At 54.8% G+C, this 20,320-nt stretch overlaps 1 protein-coding gene across 4 annotated transcripts; it reads right to left on the bottom strand.

Annotated features, from left to right (window-relative positions):
- Positions 1 to 2,219: 2,219 nt before the first annotated feature.
- On the bottom strand, positions 2,220 to 18,695 carry Ceacam20 (CEA cell adhesion molecule 20). Of its 4 annotated transcripts, none has more exons than XM_046455802.2 (12): positions 18,212 to 18,694; positions 15,886 to 15,963; positions 15,092 to 15,370; positions 14,386 to 14,667; positions 12,630 to 12,908; positions 8,736 to 9,011; positions 6,935 to 7,049; positions 6,647 to 6,732; positions 5,978 to 6,039; positions 5,371 to 5,406; positions 4,842 to 4,964; positions 2,220 to 3,728 (listed from the first exon to the last, which is right to left on the bottom strand). In XM_046455802.2, the coding sequence occupies exons 1-12, from the start codon at positions 18,261 to 18,263 to the stop codon at positions 3,675 to 3,677; spliced, it is 1,722 nt and encodes a 573-aa protein (XP_046311758.1). In that variant the 5' UTR covers positions 18,264 to 18,694; the 3' UTR covers positions 2,220 to 3,674. The 4 variants fall into 4 exon arrangements, with proteins under 4 accessions (XP_046311758.1, XP_046311760.1, XP_046311762.1 ...); XM_046455804.2 differs by having other exon boundaries at positions 5,371 to 5,403; XM_046455806.2 differs by lacking the exon at positions 15,886 to 15,963 and having other exon boundaries at positions 18,212 to 18,695.
- Positions 18,696 to 20,320: the final 1,625 nt, after the last annotated feature.

Below are 20,320 nucleotides of genomic sequence, written 5' to 3'. Positions count from 1 at the left end.
TTGACCCAGCTAGCCCACTCCTCCATTTATACCCAAGAACTTAACATCAGCATACTACAGTGATGCAGCCACATCAATGTTTATAGCAGCTCAATTCACAATACCTAAGTTATGGAACCAACATAGGTGCCCTTCAACCGATAAATGGATAAAGAAAATGTGGTATATATACACAATGGAATATTACTGAGCCATAAAGAAGAATAAAATGATGGCATTTGCTGGTAAATGGATGGAAATGGACAATATCATGCTAAGTGAAATAAGCCAATCCCAAAAGACCAAGTCCAAATGTTCTTTCTGATACGCGGATGCTAACACACAATAATGTCGAGGGGGTAATAAAAGGCCATTGGATTAGACAAAGGGGAATGAAGAGAAGGGAGGGGGATGGGAAAGGGAAGACAGTGGAATGAATCAGACATCACTTCCCTATGTTCATACACAACCAGTGTGACTCCACATCATGTCCAACCACAAGAATGGAAGTTATACTCCTTGTATGTCCAGTGTGTAAAAATATACTCTACTGTCGGGTATATCTAAACATATTAAAGAACAAATAAAAATAAATAAAACATATTAAAGAATAAATAAAAATAAGTAAAAGAAAAGATGAAAAAAGAGTTTAGAAAACCATTGAATATGAAACAAACAGTTATGTGCCAGGCACTGTTTCAAGCAAGGTGTGTACATATCTACCTGTCTAGATACACATTAGTCTTACAAGATGGAACCATTATTTATATTTTACAGAATATGAAACAAGCCCAGGGACATTAAGCAACTCACCCTCAATTGTCTTGTTGGGGTAGAGCTCAAATCAGGAAATCTGATTCTAGAGTCCAAACTCGACTTTTACAATATATCACCCATTGTCTCCCCATCGAGATCTTTCTTCTATATAAGCAACACCAAGTTCGCAAACAAGATACAAAAAGGTTTGTGTTTATTCATCATAGGAAAAAAAAAAAAACGCCTGCAAATAAATTCAGGAAGATAAATACAAGATATAAGAAGAAACTCTCCAAGTCTGACGGAGAGAGTTAAGACACAGACAGACATGCTGTGTCGCTGGCTGTGGGAAAGGAAGCTAATCTCCCAGACGGAGCCACCAGTCCAAAGAGGACAGAATCATAACAGGATGCTTTGTTAGCTCATCTTCCTTTTTTTCTTTTCAGTTATTTTTCTTGCCAATGTTTCCACTTAAGATAATAAACCATTAGTAATGTTTAATTTAAAACCGACTTTGTCTTTTGTTTGGTCTCTTTATTTTTCTCCCTTTCACAAAGTGATAATGTTTACTTCCAGGAATCCAAATCCTGGCTTCACCTGAATGTTACAGGAGGATCATGAACCCATTCTAAACAAATGCCCGTCTGCCCCAAAGATTTCCCTATTGGCTCTTTGGAGATTGGCTGAGACCCAAATTTCATACTGAGGTGTTGAGGCCAGGATTTGGGTGAGAGTTAACATTCACTGAAGAGCAAGAAGGGCATGAACCCATGTGCTAGAAAGACAAAGTGAAGAGTTGCGCGAGGATACAGGGAAAATGTGATCTGTCCGCTGGATATCGGGGGAGGAATTCCCAGGGTTTCAGCATTTAAGATTGTAACACTGGCCAGGAGCAGTGGTGCACACCTATAATCCCAGCTACTAGGGAGGCTGAGGCAGGAGGATCACAAGTTCAAGGCCAGCCTCCACATTTTTTTTTTCAGGCGAGGAAGGTTATTGGGGATTGACCTCAGGGGCACTCAACCACTGAGCCACATCCTCAGCCCAATTTTGTATTTTATTTAGACACAGAGTTTCACTGAGTTGCTCAGTACCTTGCTTTTGCTGAGGCTAGCTTTGAACCCTTGATCCTCCTGCCTCTGCCTCCCGAGTCACTGGGATTACAGGCATGTGCCACTGTGCCCAGCTCAGCCTACACAATTTAGGAAGACTCTGTCTCAAAAATTTTAAAAGGGTCAGGGAGAGCTGGGATTGTGGCTCAGTGGCACAGCGCTCATCTAGCATGTGTGAGGCCCTGGGTTCGATCCTCAGCACCACATAAAATAAATAAATAAAATAAAGGTATTGTGTCCAACTACAACTAAAAAATAAATGTCTTTTTTTTAAAAAAAAAAAAAAAAGGGTCAGGATATAGTTCAATAGTAGAGCACCCCTGGGTTCAGTTCCTAGTACCTAAATAAAAAATTAAGATCTTGACACTGATGTTCCGAATCACATCTAATAATGAGGTTTTTAATCTGAATTAATATTATTATTAAAGTCTTACAGCTCCAAAGATTAACAACCCACTCAGGGAACGCCTTCTTAATTTCCAAGACTTCACATTCTTGGTTTTCTTCCTCCCCAGTCCTTTAGCTGATCTCTCCTACAGCCTTGAATGGACCTCGACTCAGCCGCCAGCCGATCCTCTTGTCTTCCTCCCGTCTCTCTGGCGTAATGTACCAGGCCTGCGCATTCCCAAGGAAGGCCGTGTTCACCATCAGCCTGTGGCCGGCTCCTGAGCACTGGCCCTGCCGGGTTCTACCTGGTCAGGGTGTCTTGCCTGCTGAGCCCTGGAGCTCCGCCTTGCAGGTCTGTCAAGGGACTGCATGTGAAGACTGTGATGGCCAGTCACCCAGGCACAGGTGCTGATGGGACTTGGCCCAGGTTTGGGTGAGCCTCCCTGGTGGCCAACGCTTACCACATGTTGTCACACATCTTGCTGGGCATTCCCACGTGACTCCAGTGACCACAAACACTTGGAAATCTGTGCACGGGGTCCTCTGTGCCTTTCCCCTTTGCTGATTTCTCTCTCTATCCTTTTTCTGTAAAAGCTGCAACCAGGGGCATAAGAACTGGGTCCTCTGAATCCCTTTAGGTGTTTTTAGGGACCCCATAAGTTTAGATCCTACTGACAACTCTCGATGTGTGTCTCCAGCCCTGATCGCCCCAGACTTTCAGGAACCATCGCCTATTTGATTCCCTGATTCTCAATTTAGCTGATCCAAGCTTTCTCTTCCCTCCCTGTCCCACATTGACCCTCCCCAGTGACCTGCCCGTCACGCAGTTGCTCTGGCAACAAAGTTCAGAATTCTCCTCCCCTCCTCACTCGTCTCCCCCTCACCCTCTCCGTCCCTGCACCCCTAAGAAATCTCAGAATCTCCTGCCTCCCCTCCCCCTCCCCCAGGAGCCTCAATCCCTTGTTTCACTCCACGTTTTCTTCCCGTCATTTCCTAAGAGCTCCTTGTCCTGATCCTCTATAATGATTCGAAAGGCCACCGCCTGTCCAGCCCTTGCAGATGTCCCCTCACATCCCTGGCTGCCGTGGGCTCATGCTGCTCCCCTGCTGCTGGGTTCACCAACAGCGTTGGCTCAGCCTCAAGAGCCAACCGTGGTACCCGCAGCTGCTGAGCCTCGAGCCCGGCCCTCCACTTCCAGTTCCAGGGCCGTCACCTTCCCCTGTCCCTGAGGCTTTTAGGAAAACATGAGTCCAAAGCCTGAGATTTGGTGAGGGCCAGGTTCCGAGGCCCGACCCACACACTGGAGTGGAACATTGCAAGGTCTGCAGAGGTGACGGGGATGGCTGGGCTCGACGTTGTATCAAGGTGTCCCTGAGGTCACTGAAGGCATGAGTGAGGGTGGTTTCTCCAGGACTTCTGAAGAAAAGAGGTCTGCTTCCGTTAGACCGACGGGTTGATTCGGCAGTAAATGTCGGGCTCCGGATTCACAAGTGTCTGTTAAACAGAGAGAACAGTGAGGTCCCCTTGCCTGCTGTGAATTTCTGGCCTAGTCGGCTGTGGTCTGGGGCCCAAGCAGCCTGGACGCTCCTCTCCCATCCTTGGAAACTCCAAAGGTCTCTTCTCACTACAGTCACCCTGTTACCTCTGTGTTTCTGGAACGGCCCACACTCTTCCCCACTGTGGCAGACACATTCTAAGTCGACCCCATAATGCCGACCTCTTGACATCTGTGCCGCTGTGAATTCCTCCCCTCCAGGGCAGCACCTGTGACCCGCTACTAAGCAATACAGTATGGCAAAGGTGACAGGATGTGATGATTTTGCCATGTGATTCCATATATATATAATGTGGTGCTGAGGATCGAACCCAGGGCCTCGCTCTTGCTAGGCCAGTGCTCTACCACTGAGCCACAGCTTAGCCCAGCCCATGTGATCCTTGACATAAGATCACATCTTCCATCTTGGCTTTGAAGAAGCCAGATGCAAAGTTGTGAGCTCCCTATGGAAAGTGACATGTGGCAAAAGATTGAGGGTGGTCTCTAGCCAACAGTCAGTAAGAAACTGCGGCCCTTGTTCGGACCGCCTGCAAGGAACTGAGGCTACCAGTAGCCACGTGATCTGGGACGCAGACGGTCCCCCAGTCAAGCCTCAGATGAGACCTGAGCCTTGGCCAGCATCTTCAGCGTCACAGAAAGGAGTGGACTGAACGGAAAGGAATGAAATAGGAAAGGGTGGAGGGGATGCAGAGGAGTGGGATGGAATCCAAGACGTGGAGAAGGACAGGAGAGAAGGACCAGGGTCCAGCGGACTGGAGTAACACTAAGTGGAGTGGGGGTAAGGGGTGGGGGTACGGAGGGACACGGGGGAAAGTTAAATGGATAGAAAGGAAATGGACGAGTGAAAAGGAGTTCTGTGGAAGCCCCGATGGAGTACACGGGCCACGCTGAAAAGGGATGGATGGGATCAATCAGAAACGGACGATGGGAACCGGTGGACGGGAGTGAAAGGCTTTTCAGAGGGGAATCTGTTCACCCCGTCAGACCCTTCAGTAGGGGAAGGACGCGGAGGGTGACCACTCTCCATGTGTCTGAAGAGGGGCACCAGATACCTCATAGCTGTCGTCTGTGTCTTCTGTTGATAGGGGAGGGACCAATGCGTGCATCGGAAGTTTGGGTGGTGGCTTCCTGGGGCTGGGAGACTGGTCCCTGGGGGTTGCTGAAGGTGGCTCCTTCTGCAAGTGAGCAGAGAAATCTATCAGCAGACGTCGTTTTCCTGGAAGATACCAACTACGCTCCTCAGAGACCCAGAGAGAGGACGGGGTCCACCCAGCTTCTCGCAGAGAGTCAGAGGAGGAAGAAGGGTTAGGACCAGGCCTCTGCTGGCCCAGACTCTGTCCTTTCTCCCACTTCCAGCCCCAGCATGTAGAATCCAGCACACCCCCCCCCCCACGGCAACCCATCCCAAGCCCTGGAGGTAGAAGGAACCAAGAGGGGCCAGTCTGACCCAGCTCCCTGTGAGACCAGGGCTCGTTTCTCCCCATCCATGACCCTGCAATGGACCACAGATGGTTCAGAGAAGACGGCTTCTCAGGCCTGACACACAGAAAATTCTCAGCTGTCTTTCCTGGGCCCACATACCTCATAGAACTGCTCTGGGAGACCTGATGGCACCTTCTAGGGGAAAATAAAGTAGTAAGGAGAGATCACAGGGCTTGGGATGGGGGCCACACCCGGAAATTCTCAGAAATAGATTTGGCCTCAAAGGTAGTTAAATTCCTTTGAGGTGGCACAGGCCTGTAATCCCAGCCTCTTGGGAGGCTGAGGCAGGAGGATCTCAAGTTCAAGGGCAGCCTCAGCAAGAGGCCAGCCTTAGCAAGACCTTGATTCAAAATAAAATATAAAAAGGGCTGGGGAGGTGGCTCAGTGGCAGACACCCCTGAGTTCAATCCCTAGGATAGGAAAGGGGGAGGGGGAGGTAGTTATGTCCCTTCTGATTCCCAGAGGGACCAAGTCTGGGCATTGTCATATTAAAGAGCAAGAAGACAAGAAGAAGAGATGAACAGGCAGAGAAGGTCTTGAGAGCCTCGGAGAAGGCAGAGGAGGAGATGCAGAGACCCAAGCTGGCCCTGGGGGTCCGCCAGAGATCACACCAGCCACCCGCCCTCAGAGAATTGCGACCGCCCTGCTGGTCTGGGAAGGGACGGAAAGTCAGAGGGTCACTGAGGTCCCTTTGGAGCACACCCACCTTTTTGACTCCGATCTGTCCCTGGGGCTCGGGTATATTGTCATACACAGGCCTTGGTTTGTCTAGAGGAAGTAAAATCCCAGCCCAGACCTGGAGTTAGAAGAGCTGGACAGGAAGGGGCTGTCTGTCCGGGACCCACCTCCTCAGTTCTCCCCCTTACATCTCTGGGGAGCTTGACCAGGGAACGTCCTGGAAACCAAGTTCTGGGTCACACAAGGCTGCTCCATGACACCGTGGGGACAGAAATCTTAAGTCCCCGCCCTGGTCTCTGCTTGTCCCAGGTGTCCTCTCTATCAGTGGAGCTGGACCCGGCAATCTCTAGGGGGCCTGGCACATCTTTCCAGAAACCCAGATCCACAGAGGGCAAAGGTGTAGCCAGCAGAGGGCACTCGAGGCTCGGGGTCCAGGCGGAGCGTGAGCCTGGATTTGGGATCAGCAGGGAGCACGGAGCTCGTCTGGCTCCGGCTTTGACAGCAATGAACCAGATTCCCTGAGACCCAGGAAGGAGAAAGGGCTGGGTGTCGCCCTGCGAGTGCTGGGGACACTGAGGCTCGGGGAGGTCAGGACTTGCCTGTGCCCAGTCCCTCGGTGGCAGAGCGGGGACGAGAGGCCAGAGCTCGCGGCTCCTGCTCTTCCCCGCCCCCACGCATGGGCCACGACGTCACTTACCGAAACTGGGCCGTGTCGCCTGCTCCCGCGCGGAGGTGGGTGGTGTGGCCTCGGGGCTGGGGCCATCCGCTGATCCCTTTGAGGGCCTGAAACGCCAGATCCCTTGTCATCCCGCACCGCTGGCTCTTGCTCCTCTCCACGAGCTCCATCCATATCCCACGTCCATTCTCAGACGACGACCCGGGCTCTAAAGTCCCCAGGGGCCGCGTACGCGGCTGCGCACCGTGGTCCGCAAACCTCCCACCAGGTGGCCCTGAGGGCCACGCCCCGTCCCCTTCCCAGTCTTACCATCTGGCTTTTCTGCTGTAGAAGAAATAGCCCAGGCCTATGACCAGAGCAATGGCAACCAGGATCCCAATAACAATGCCAGCGATGGCCCCTGCAGACAGGGAGGACTCCGGATCTAGGGAGAGAAAACCAAAACCCAGGCTTGACACACCCTCGTCCCATCCCCAGCCCCAGCCCTAAGCTTGCGGCTTCATCTTCACCGACGTTTGACAAATACTTGCTTTTCAGTCACAAGGGGGCAGCTGCACTGTTTCTGGAGTCAAGTGACCTGAGTCCAAATCTCAGCTCAGCCCAAATGCAGCCACCAGGATTGGGAGGGCGGAGGGTGAGGGGCATGAGGAAGGGGCTCTGCTCTGAAGGGGTCTTCCTGAGATGCCTTGGGGGTTCGGAGCTTTATTCCAAGTCTCCATTTCTTTATGTGAAACAAGGATGTTAATTGCTGACCCTACACATTTTTGCACATATTTTTTGAGGGGATGAAATGGATTGTGCACAGAAGCACCATCCACGGCCTGACACATCAGAGGTGCCCGATGAAAAAATGATGACAACAATGAAAGACGTTGCTATCTAGCAGCACTAAGCACCATGAGCCTTTCTATGAGCTCTCTCTCAAAAATCTGGAACTTTCCCATGAGTGTCAATCAAACCTGCTAACTCCCTGGTCCTCTTCTGAGCCTGTTGTCCACTCACAGGACCAAAGGGTTGCACTGGAGATTAAAGGAGGTCATTTGGGAGCTGCATGGGGTCCTCAGCTTAGTGGGCAACCAAAGAACACCGCTGTGAGGCGGCCAGTCTGGTTTCAAACCCCAGCCACAAGCCACAGTGGCTCACGCCTTCATTCCAGCGGCTTGGGAGATTGAGGCAGGAGGATCGAGAATTCAAAGCCAGCCTCAGCAACTTAGCAAGACCCTGAGCAACTCAGCCCGACCCCATCTCTAAATAAAATACAAAAAATTGGGGGCTGCCCCATCTCTAAATAAAATACAAAAAAATTGGGGGCTGGGGGCTGGGGATGTGGCTCAGTGGTTAAGGGCCTTGGGTTCAATCTCTGGTACAAAAAGTAAAAATCAAACACCAGCAACAGGGTTGAGTCTCTAAGTCTGTCCCTTTGAACAATGGAGGTGCTAACAGGCTGGCCTCATACTGGCTGGCAGAGAGCACCTAACAAGTATTTTTTGATACTGTATATGGAAAGGTTTGGTTCAGGCATGTAGCACAGGCTCAATAGAGAATAATTTTATTTGTTTAACAAAAACAACATATCAAGTACAAACATAAGGACTTTATAAATATTAATCTTCAACAACCCTAAGAAATAGGTCCAATTATTGTTTGTTTTACCGATAATAAATCAGAGGCCCAGAGATGTTAAGTAAGTTGCCCAAGATCACACAGCTAGTAAGTACTGGAGCCAGGATGTGAATCTCAGTAGCTAGCAACACTATGCTGCCTTCTCAAGACCTCAAGACAGTTCTTGACAAGTCCAGTTGTTATTAACGTGATTCCTGATCCTCTCCACCATCCCTCTACCTCTCCCACGGGCTATCTCCTGATGCGTTGTCTTTCTAAATACCTCCGGTAGGTGGGTGTCACAAACCCACTTGCAGGTAAGAAAACTGAGGCTCAGAGCAGGCTGCAGAGTTGACCAGGGCACACAGCAAGAAACAGAGGGTTTGGGATTCAAAGCTCCCGACCGGCCGGGAACTTGCAGTACATTCGCTGTCACAGGGTAGGTGGCTGGAGCCAGCAAGGCAGAGGCCACCCGGATCCCAAGGAAAGACGCACCGGAGAGACTCACCTACTTGGATCAGCACAGAGGCAGAGCGGGCCAGGCCAGTCAGAGAGTTCGAGGCTGTGCAGCTGCAGATGCCCTCGTGCTCCCGGGTCAGAGCCCTGATGACCAGCTGCTCCCCCGTGTACACCCCCGAGTGGTGTTCCAGGACCCAGCGGTATTCCGCCTCTGGCTGGGACGCGGCCCGGCACTGCAGGGTCAGGCTGGAGTTGAGCTTCCCCTGGACGGTGCCCACCACAGCAGGCGGAGACCCGCTGGTGATTTCCACTCCGTCAGGGCCATCTGCAGGCAAAGCCACACGTCTGCCAAATGACCCCATTCTCCCCTTCCCTCTTCCACATTGTAAATGGTGCTTCCCCCGCCCCAGCCCCTGCTCAGCTGGAACTGAGGGAATTCCAGTCTGCAGCCCGGAGACAGCGGAGACAGCGGCTGTCTAAGTTGAAAAGAATCAACTGTAGGGAGGAGGCACATGGAGATAGGGGTTCATCTGTAATCCCAGCAGCTAGGGAGGCTGGGGCTGGAGGATCATGAGTTTGAGGCCAGCCTCAACAACTTAACAAGACCCTGTCTCGAAATAAAAATAAAATAAAGAGCCAGGGTGTAGTTCAGTGTTAGAGCGTCCCTGTGTGCAATCCCTAGTACCACCAAAAAAAAAAAAAAGTGGGGGGAAGAAAGAAAGAACGGAATCTTAGTAGAAGAGGAGGGAAATGCTCCCCCTTTGTCCTGAGCTGTGTGACAAGCAGATACTGGTCCCCACCATGGGATGGAAATTGCCATTACACAGGAGAATTCTCTCCAAGGAACCTCACAAGGCGCCAGGCTTCAGAGAGTCTCTGCTCTCTGGGCAAGCAGCCCCCAAGCACCAATACTGTGGATTCCCAATGACATAAATATGTGGCAAATTTTCTTCACCACTCCAGCGGGGAACCGCTGGCTCCGAGCTCTCCTATGTACATGAAGTCGCAGTTGGATTTCCATCCCAACTAAAGGAGTCTGGAAGCCAAGCCTTGCTCAAATTCATGAAAGAATGCATTTCTCATCTTCTGGAAAGACGTGTGCACAGTGTCTTGTTGGGATATTCTAGGAGAAGAAAGCCCTGCCCATGCTCCTCCCCAGCATCCTTTGAATCTGTTCTTTCCTCCCCATCTGAACCCCAGGACCCGACCTGCTTCCCTCGCTGTGCCCAGCCCCTCCTGGACTCTGCATCCCAGGCTCCACCTCCACCCAGCCCCCAGAGGGGTCTTCCTGGGCACAAACTTGATGCCATGGCTTCTCGGCTCAGAACCTTCCATGACCCCCCCCCACAGTGTCCTTGGGACAAAGTCCAGGGCTGATGAGGTCATTCATAACGTGAATGACCCTCCTAGACCTCTCCAACCCCGTCACCCACCTTTCCACATTTCCTGCTCTCATCCCGGAGCAAGATCCTATCAGAGACGCCACCAGGCCTGTCACGCTGCATTGCTGACCCCTGCTCATCCTCCAGTTGCACGGGGGACCTCAGCTCTCACAATGGCCTTCCCACATCCCTCGTCTGGGGCTTCCTTTGGGCTCCCAAACACCCCCTCTTTCCCCACGTAGCAGCATTGATGGTTCGGTATTTTATTTGCCTGCTTTACCCACCTCCCATCCCCGGGAGGCCGTGACACTGGGAATCATGACGACCGACTGCCCGCCCTGTTGCCTGGCCCAGAGGACACAAAATAAATATTTTTGCTTCACGATTAAAGTAGGAACGAATGGAGAAGGAGCAACAGAGAAGCCTGTTCTTAACCCCTGCTGCTCAACAGGTGGAAAAGTGAACCCCAAAGCCAGGCACACAGCGGCGCACGCCTACGATCCCAGCGGCTCAGGATACGGAGGCGAGTTCAAAGTCAGCCTCAGCAACTTAGCAAGGCACTAAGTGAGACCCTGTCTCTAAATAAAATATAAAAGGGGGCTGGGGATGTGGCTTAGGGGTTGAGCGCCTCTGGGTTCAATCCTTGTACCAAAAAAAAAAATAGAAAAAGTGGACCCCAACTTTGTCTGAAACCTCTTCTCCCCAATCTTTCCATACCAGTTCTTAACTCATCCATCCTTAGGTAGCTCAAGCAAACAGGCCTGGAGGCCGCTCGCCTTCCTGCCTGCCTGCCCGCCATCGACCCCCGTCTGTGTGGGCCAGGCCAGGGCTCGACCCTGCGCCACATCCCCAGCCCTGGAGCCGCAGGGGACGCTTCCCTTCCGTGCCACGTCTCATCTCCCAGCAGCAGACCTGTGAGTTCCCTGCCCTGAATCCACTGACAGCTTCTTGTTACCCCACAGTGGTGGTGGCTCGGTCCCAGCCCCGTCTCCCCTCACTGGATGACTGTGGCCACCATAAGGCACCTGGAAGACCTCCAGTGGGAACGGTGTGACGGACCCAGGGCGCAGCTGCAGGCTGACATCCACCCCCATCCTGCCAGGAGCTGCACCTGCCAGCATCTCGGGGCGCGGGGAGGCACCCCTTCCCGGGGGACCTGGGGGGTGACCCCCAGCCTCTGCTGCCGTCAGCGCTGCCATCCAACCCTCCCTCCCTCCCCCCTCCGCTGGCCTCTCAATCCGATGGCTTCCCGGTCTCCATGGCCCCTGCCAGGAACGTTTTCCCCAATAACTCCCCGCCTGTGCCTCCCACTGAACCCCACCCCAGGGCTGCTCTGCCAAGGACGGAAACACAAAGCCCCTGTCGGAACCTCCGTCTCTCCCACTTCTGCCCCTGCCTTGTCGCAAACGGGCCAGCGGGTCCCTGTCAACACCTGTCTGGTCCTGTCCTTGGGTTGTAGCAGCGAGCAATGAGCCGTGAGATGCAGGCCAGGTCACCGGCTCTTTGAATCACTCGAGGGTCTTTACACTCCCTCCAGAGTAAACAGGAAAGCAAAGTGGTAGTTAATTTGTAGAAAAGAAAGAGAAGCAAAAGGAGCTAATCGGAAATGCGTCAAGAGAAAAAGATTCGTGGGACTGCCTCGGACAGGGCCCCCGGATGTGGACTTGAGGCCAGGGGCCACGGCTCAAGGGGTCTCCATTTGTCGGGGGACAAAGATTCCTTTAGTAGCTCGGGCCACTAACTTCTGACCAGCTACTGACCCCAGTACCCCCATTACATGGAATTGACGGGTAGATGAAGCCCCCCAGGTAGGATGGCCACGGTGACAGTTCCAGAGAAGACCAACACAGGTCAGAAGCTCCCCACCCACCGTGACAGGGGAGGTGAACACCCGATTGGTGAGGGTTGCTGACGGGCCACCCCAGTTTTCAAGTTAACATACACAGTGATGAAGTTGGGGATAGCACTGTCCCCTCCGTCGTCCTCTGCCTGGAGACGGCCCCACCCTTCCTTGCAGTGCTTTGGCTGAAGCGCCCCTTCCCGTGGGCTTTGTTTTCTCCTCCCTTCACCCCTAGCCAAGGGCTCTTGGTGACTTGGGTCTGACCCTCCACCTTCCTCTTCGCAGCACAAGAGCTAAGCTCTGGAGGGTCAGCGCCCTGCTCTCCTGCGACGCTTCCTCTGCTCAGAGCTCCTGGGGCTCCCGCTATGGCCCATGGGGCCAGCACCTCCTGGTCCTCACCCGGTCACCCCGCCACCTGGCCCTCACCCCGTCACTGGCCACCTCCTCCCCTCCCACCCTCGATCACTCCCTCCCTCCTCCCCTGCCTCCTGCAGTTCCTCCAACACACCAAGCACGGTCCCCCCTCACGGTCCCCCGTCACGGGCCGTCCCTGCCCCTGAGGTTCTTGTCCCTCAGCCACTGCCTGAGACATAAAGTCCCCCAGGACAGGCAGGCTGTCTTGTCCCCGCCCAGGCTCACGGCTGGCATGGAGCACATGGTGAGTGAGTGGAAAGAAGAACCTGGAAGGAGGAGGACGCGGTCACCACCCCGGGCCACTCACAGTTGATGGTCAGTGTGAGGGGGTCACTGCGAGCCCGGCTGCCCCAGTGCCAGATCTCACATGAGTAGGGCCCCATGTCATCCCGCCGGGGGCTGTGGATGACCAGGGTCATGTTGTCATCTGACAGGGCCAGGTGCTCGCTGGGCAGGAGGGGCTGATCACTCACGAACCACTGGACCGCCACCCTCTGATGGGCGGTCTGGCAGGTCAGGTTCACGGGGCCGACGGTCTCCACGAGGTCCAGGCTCGGGGCCTCCACCTGAGGCTTGGTCAGGTTTTCTGGAAACACGTGGAGACATGGGTCAGATTCAAGGAAGCTTCCCCGCCCCCGCACACGGGGCCCACAGGGGCTCCCCGGGGTGTGTGCATGTGCGTGTTGTGGGTAGTGTGTGTGTGCTTGTGTGTGCATGTGTGTGCATGTGTGCATGTATGTATGTGTGTGCGTGTTGTGGGTAGTGTGTGTGCATGTGCGTGTTGTGGGTAGTGTGTGTGTGCTTGTGTGTGCATGTGTGTGTGTGTGTGTGTGCGTGTTGTGGGTAGTGTGTGTGCGCATGTGTTCTGGATCAAACTGTGTGGTACATGTGGCACGTGAATGTCTCCTGTGGTCAAGTGTGTCATATAAATATTGTGTGTGGTGCACGTTTGTGTGTCTGTGAATGTGTGTTTTGTGCCTGCTGTGTGTGTTGTGTGTGTTGTGAGTGAGGTGTGTGGGTGGGATGGAAGGACACCTCGTGTGTGAGCCTGTGTTACACATGTGCATATGTTCTGCATGCAATCGTGGGTGCTGTGTCTGCAGTATCGTTTGTGTTATGGGTGTGTGTTGTACGTTCTGTGTTTATGCTTTGTGTATGGCTGTGCTGGGTGTGAATGGCCTGTGTGTATATTTGTTGCAGTACATAGTACGTTTTCTGCATTATGTATCTTAAGTGTCTGCAACGTTGGGTGGATCCTGAGTGTGTTGTGTGTTATGTGTGTTCACGTTTCACGGGAGAGTGTGTTGTGTGTTCGTGGTATTGCTCGTTGTATACACGTACATGAAATTTGTATGTCTTGTGTGTTGTTAAAGTATTGTGACTATGTGCGAGTGTATGGAGGGTTGTGGGTCTGTGTGCAGTGTGTGAGTGTTGCGTGTCTTGGTTATGTAATGCAGAGTATCGAGTATGTTGCACACGCATATCTTGTGCATGCTCTACATGTGCGTGTTGTGTGCGTGCTGTGTGCCTACAGCATTGTTTCATGTGTTGTATATGAGTTGCGTGTCTGTGGTGTGTGTCGTATGGGTAAGTGTGCATGCACACATGGTTATTGGGGGGCTGTGTGTGTAGGGAATGTTGTGTTAGTGTTACACGTTGACAATCAACCCCTCATCCACAGAATCCAGCCGTGGACAGCCATGGAGAGCCAACAGGGTCTCCTGGGGGACGTGCCCAGCCAGGGTCCGGGTCCTTCCCTGAGGTGGGAGTGCGACTCAGCCACCAGACAAGTGGGACGTGCCCGCTCTCGGGTCCCCCTCCAACTCTGGGGTATTGGTGGGGCTCGGTGTTAACTGTTTTCTCAGCCCCCCTGAGGACCTCACTGCGGTCACTGACTCTTTCTCTAGGACACGGCATGTTTTCTGGGCCACCTGAGACCCAGCCAAGCATCTCTCTCACACAGAGTGGCCAAGGGCCCCAGATGAGACCTCCCGGTGGCCTCTGACGTGGAGGGCCTCTGATTCTGAGAAGAACAAAGAGGGGGACCAGGGAAGGGGACTCACCCAGGACGTGGACTCGAAGAGCACCCAGGCGGGTCAGGAGGGTGGCACTGTTGTACACCAAGCACCTGAACATGCCCTCGTGCTCCCTGGACACGGCGTCGATGGTCAGTGTCCCCGTGGTGGAAGACAGGATGGAATTGTTGGGGAAAATCCAGGAATAGGTAGGGTCTGGGTGGGACTGCGCTTCCGCCTGGAAGTTCACGGTGGAGCCTTCTAGAACCTCGACCACCTCCCCGCTGGGAATACCTGAATCCAACTTGATTTCGATAAGGTCGGGACCATCTGGGAGGACAGGAACAATGACAGCCGTTACAACGGCGTCGGCCACAGCTCTCTTGCAGGGGGACTCGGGATCCGTAAAGACCGCGTTCCCTCCTCCCGCTCATGGGCAAAGGAGGTGTGGGCTCCGGGTTAACGTCAGCTCCGTCCCCGGGTGAAGCAGGACTGGAAGGCCCAGCTCGGGCCAGCTGAGGCTCCCTGCCACGCCTGACCCAGGCAAGACCGTGAGGTTTGGGAGCTCAAGTTTAGGTCCATTTCGTTGGAGTTTCCAGTAGCCTCTGAGCAGAGATGTCAAACCGTTCTAAGTTCAAGTTCAAAGACAGACAGTTCTGCATTTGGTTGGGATTTAGGGTTGTGAGATTGGATGCGGCACCCAGGAACTGAGTGTCGACAAGGGACTGGGGACGGGGGACAGAAGGAGACTCACAGTTGACCTCCAGGAAGATGGCATCGCTGCTCTGGAACTCAAGGGCATCCCAGGCTTCACACTGGTAAGTCCCAGAGTCTTCCCGCTGGACCGTGAGGATGGTGATCGTCTTGCCATCCGTGGACAGCTGCATGCGCTCGTTCAACACCAGGGACTGATTCTGGAAGACCCAGCGGATGGTGACGTGGAGTTCCGTGGTGTCACAGTAGAAAGTCACCCTGTCCTTGTACTCTGTGGCTGTGCTCTGAGTGACTGAGATGGTGGGCTTGTCCGGGGATTCTGCAGAGGAAGAAAGCAAGAGACGGAGGTGGAGGCGGAGACACAGACGGGGGAGAACGAGGTGTAGCCAGAGAGGGATCCAGGGATGGATCAGGACGGCCAGGAGACACACGGAGCTGGGCTCTCCGGGTTCTAGGTACAGGATCTATATCCCCTCTCAGACATTGTGCAAATAAAGCAGAGCATCTAGGACGTGAGAGGGGATCCGTCAATATCAGCTGCAAGGACAAGCAAGCTCGTCCCAACACCACTGAGGGCCCCCTAGCCCCTGTCAGCCAACACTCCTCTCCTGCGGCCGTGATGGCCACAGTCCACCCCGTTGCTCCTGTCCCCAACACAGCTACCTGGGCCCCTCACACTCATCCGATTGGGACTTTGGGCGCGGAACCCAGACGGTTGATCTCTGTGGAGGCCGAGATCAGGAGGACAGCCTTGTTCTCTGCCCACACCTCTGAATCTGCCATGGGCCTGGGGTGGCCAGGGGGGTCCCAAACACAGAACAACACCCTGCTCACTTGAGGTGGTGTCAGGCAGGATGGCACTGGGGGTGAGCTGGGCTGCCGCGGGAGGACTCCACGCTGTCAGAAGTGAGGCTGGAGGGGAAGAGGAGGCATTGAGGGAGGCCGAGGTCACAGATTCGGCGTTCCATCCCAAGAGGCTTGTCCTGCCCACCGCTTCCTGGGGCTGTAACCGAGGACACGCTTGTCTCTTCTCAGAATCTCCATTTCCTCCACCGTAAAATGGGCAAAATATCATCTGCCTCCCGGGTGGGGGGTGGGGGATAATAAATCTCGGCAAGCCGTCCCGGGGCTCCCCCACGGTCACTGTGTTCCCTTCGACTGCCCTTACTCCCTGGAGGTGCACGGGGGTCCTCCCCATTCCACAGAGAGGAAAGCAGGTGCTCAGAGAAGGGATGTCCCTGGCTAAGACCGTGAGAGTAAGTGGCAGAAGCTGACCTTGAGCCTGGCCTGCCACGCCCTGAAGACACCCTAGTCTGTGAACCCAGGTTGGGGACAGAGGGCAGCCCCTGAGCGAGAATTTCCACTCTCACCTCCAGTGGGAGGGATTCACCTTCGCCACCTCCTCGGACTCGCCCTCAGGACACTCCCCATCTTCTAGGGGATGGGGAGGGACAAGGAACAAGGTCGCAGTTGTTCCGAGTTCTGCATGTGGCCCATCTGCAGAGTCATGGAGGCTGGCCGGGGCTGGGGCGTGGCAGGCTGCACTTGTGTGACACCCCGTCCCTCTCCACAGCCCAGTGAACAGGGGCTGCCTCCAAGCCCCTCGCCCCCCTCAAAAGACCCCAGTTTGGCTTGAGCACTGCCCCTTTTCGCAGCATCTGGTGATGTAGGGCGTGGGCTCCCAGGACGGCTGGCATCAAATATGGCCTCTGGTGCTTACCGGCTCGATGGATGTGGGCAAGGGCTTGCTCTCTGTGAGCCTCAGTTTATTTCTATCTTTCTTTCTTACTTTCTTTATTTAGGTACCAGAGATTGAATCTGGGGTGCTCAAATCCCGAGCCACATCCCCAGCCCTTTTTATTTTTTATTTAGAGACAGGGTCTCACTAAGCTCCTTAGGACCTCCCTAAGTTGCAGAGGCTGGCTTTGAACTCGAGATCTTCCTGCCTCATCCTCCCAATCTGCTGGGATTACAGGGTGTGCCACTGTGCCCCGGCCTCGGTTTCTTTCGATGGTAGTAGTGATGGAGCTCGCCTTTTTCTGCCTCTGATGCCATTGGAGGTTAAGGTCCCTGGCTCAATGAAACTGTCTGGGTTTCAATCACAGCTTTGTCATCTTTCTGGACAAGTGATGTTCTCTGAGTCTCGGTTTCTCCTTTTGTAAAATGAGGGTACCGATCGTTCCCATCTCACGTGACAGTCACAAGGACAAATGAAAAGACGTGAGAACATCTACGGTGGTCCTCCTCCTCAGACCTGCCTGAGATGGGAGCCTCCCTCTGGGGAAAGCGCTCACCTGGCCTCCCCTCCTGTTTCCGTCTCCAACAGTCCTGACTTCCGCCCCATCAGGAGGAGGCGAGCCTTGAGAGAAACTCATAGGCCCTGCTGCTCGCTCTCAGCTTCCCCAGGACCCCAAGTCCCCGCGGCCTTCCAGTCGGCCAGCAAGCCTCCAGCCCAGAGAGGGAGGAGCTGGCCTCAGAGTCACACAGCAAGGTGGGCAACGTCCCGGCTCTTCCCATGACCCACTGCAAAATCAGGTCTTCACCTCCAGAACGCTTTTCCTGTCCAGAGAGTCTCGTTCTCCCTCATCTCAGATGTTCTTTCGGCATGAATTTCGCACCTGGGCCGTGTCCTGAAGCCTGGGATGGGCCCCTCACTCTGTCCACCTGTCTGTGCTCCAGGGCTTTCTGTGGGTCTCTCTGTCTGTCTCCCTCCTCCCTCTGTACCCCCCTCCCCGCCCCCTGTCTTCCTGCTGTCTCTGCTCTGGCTGCCCCTCTCTGCCCAGCTCTCCCTGGCCTCGCCTCTGGTTCACTTTCTACTTGATTTTCCCTTTTTCTCTGTCCCTCTCTGCTTCTGTGGCTCTCCCTGCCGTCAGTCTCTCCCGCTCCCACTACATACCTCGGGCCTTTCTCTGCCTCTGTCTCTCTTTCTGCACATGCGCGCACACACACGCACACGCACACATGCACACGCACACGCACACACACGCACACACACACACGCACGCACACACACACGCACACGCACACGCACACACACACGCACACGCACACATGCACACGCACACATGCACACACACACGCACACACACGCACACGCACACACCTGGCAGACAGACGCGCGGAGCCCCTCACCCACCCCACCTGGGGAAGCAGGGCTCACCTGAGAGCAGGATTCCCCTCCACGGGTGGCTCCGGGAGTCAGCAGGCCCCATGGGTCCCCGGCCCTGGCTCCAGGGTGCCAGGCCGTCTGTCTCCTTGGCTCCTTCCACAGACAGCTGGTCACTCCAGCCGCAGCCCACCAGCTGCCCTCCCGTCCGTCCCTCCTGCTCTGTGGCAAACTCCCCAGAACTGCGCTGACAGTGGCTCCCGGGCAGATGGGTGGGGGCGGGGAGGGAACTTTGGCCTCACCTCTGCCCTCCCACACCCCAGGGCTCACTTTCCTTCTGTCCCCAGCACGCAAGCAGGATTCCAGGATCCCCAGGACCAGGAACTGAGGTCACCATGGCCAACAACAATAAAAACAATCATGGCCAGGCACTCAGGGCTCAGCTGGGCTGGATGCCAGGCTCACAGGGAGCAGCCTGTAAATATCAGATGAGCTGAGACTGTGCGTGTGATATAGGTCCTGCTCGTACACCGCTCTCAACTCAGACAGGAAGCAACTGGCCAGGGCTGGGAAAGCCCCGGGGAGGGCTTCCGCGAGGACCTGGAGAACATCTGAAGGTTTGATAGAGGAGAGTCACTTTTTTCTTTCTTTCTTTCTTTTTTATTTATTTATTTTGCTGAACAGGGTATTAAACCTGGGAATGCTCTACAACTGAGCTACAGTGTCTGTGTGTCCGCCAGGTTCAGATGTAGGAATCCCAGCCTTCGGGGCCGAGGCAGGAGGAGCGGGCCCTTGGGAGGCAGTTGAGTCCCTCCCACCGAGAGGAGTGACCTTGCCAACAGACTCTCCTTCTCTGATGGGGGTATAACGGGAAGAGGGGGGTCCGCAACCCTGATGAAGGCTGTCGCCAGAATCCTGGGCCAGCCCTGCTCCGGGCCCCCAGCCCCCAGGCCAAGAGCAGTGTCTGCAGCGCCGTCCCCCAGCAGCGCCTGGTGAGCCTGTCCCGGAACAGCCAGGCAGGACCCAGCCCCGCAGGGTCAGAGTCAGCCGGCAACCAACCTGAGCCAGGGGGACCAGGAGGACATGGTATGGGATGTGGAGAAGATGCTGAGGCTGGCCCTCGTCCCCGGGCGCTGCAGCAGTGGCTCTGACCACAGAAAGACGGCACCCTATGGGCACCCCAGGGGCACCCCATGTGGAGCCTCTCTGGCCCCGTGGGAGTTCTGGTGGGCAGGCCCGAGGGCCAGGCCTGCCATCAAGAGCTGCACCCGCCACTCGACGGTGGAGAAGAACCAGGCTCCAAGCCACGGCCCTCAGCTGGCCCCAGCAGGCACCGCCGCCTTGATCAGCCCCTTGCGCGACAGCAGGCTTCCCCGCTGTAGGGACCGGGGGCTCTGCAGACCCCACCCCCAGCCAACACGGAGAAGCTCTGGTTTCCACACACGCGGTGGAAAACTGAGAAGTGGAACAGGGTGAGCGATGTCACCATCCATCTCGGGGTTTAAGTTGAGTTAGTGTAATGAGGCTCACGGAGGCAAGGTGACTTGAGAAGTTACCAAGTCTCTAGGACAAAGGGTTCTGGCCCCCCGGCTCTCGGCCCAGGTGGCACTGTCGAAGGCCCAATCGTGGTGGTACCGAATTTCCCCAGGTGCCCTGGGCTCCCTCCAGCCCCACCTTCTCTGCACACCTGGGTCAGTGAATCCTGGGGCCATGTCACCCGACATGCCCCCAGCTCAGTGCCCCCTGTGCTGAGAACACCTCTAAAATTTCTCTGGCCTCACCCCTTGCCCAGCATCCAAAGGTCCCCACCCCGTCTACCTCCTGGCTGCCGCCTTCCCCTCCGCACGGTCCCCCTGGGCTGGGGTCCCACCTCCTCCGACCCTCCTCCCCACCCAGAGGACAGAGTGGCCGCTGGAATGGACCTCCCAAAGTGACCCTTTCATGCAGGACCAGGGTTTTTTCCTCCCTACATGCCCACCCACCCAACCCCCAGGGCAGATTCCATCTTTTCCTGTCCCAAAGAAGTGTATAGGAGGGACTTTGGGGACCTCCCTGCAGGACAGCTGCTGCTTTATTTTCAACAGGTAAAAATGAATAACCTCAGTCCTTCCCACCTCCCCCGTCACCTGCCAAGTCCCAGCCACACAGCCTAGCTCCAAATCG

Source organism: Marmota monax, unplaced genomic scaffold (assembly GCF_021218885.2).
Source record: "Marmota monax isolate L192 unplaced genomic scaffold, Marmota_monax_Labrador192_F-V1.1 WCK01_AAM20220418_F8-fsc00149, whole genome shotgun sequence".
NCBI classification, from domain to species: Eukaryota; Metazoa; Chordata; class Mammalia; order Rodentia; family Sciuridae; genus Marmota; species Marmota monax.
This window is presented reverse-complemented; position numbering and strand designations above follow the sequence as displayed.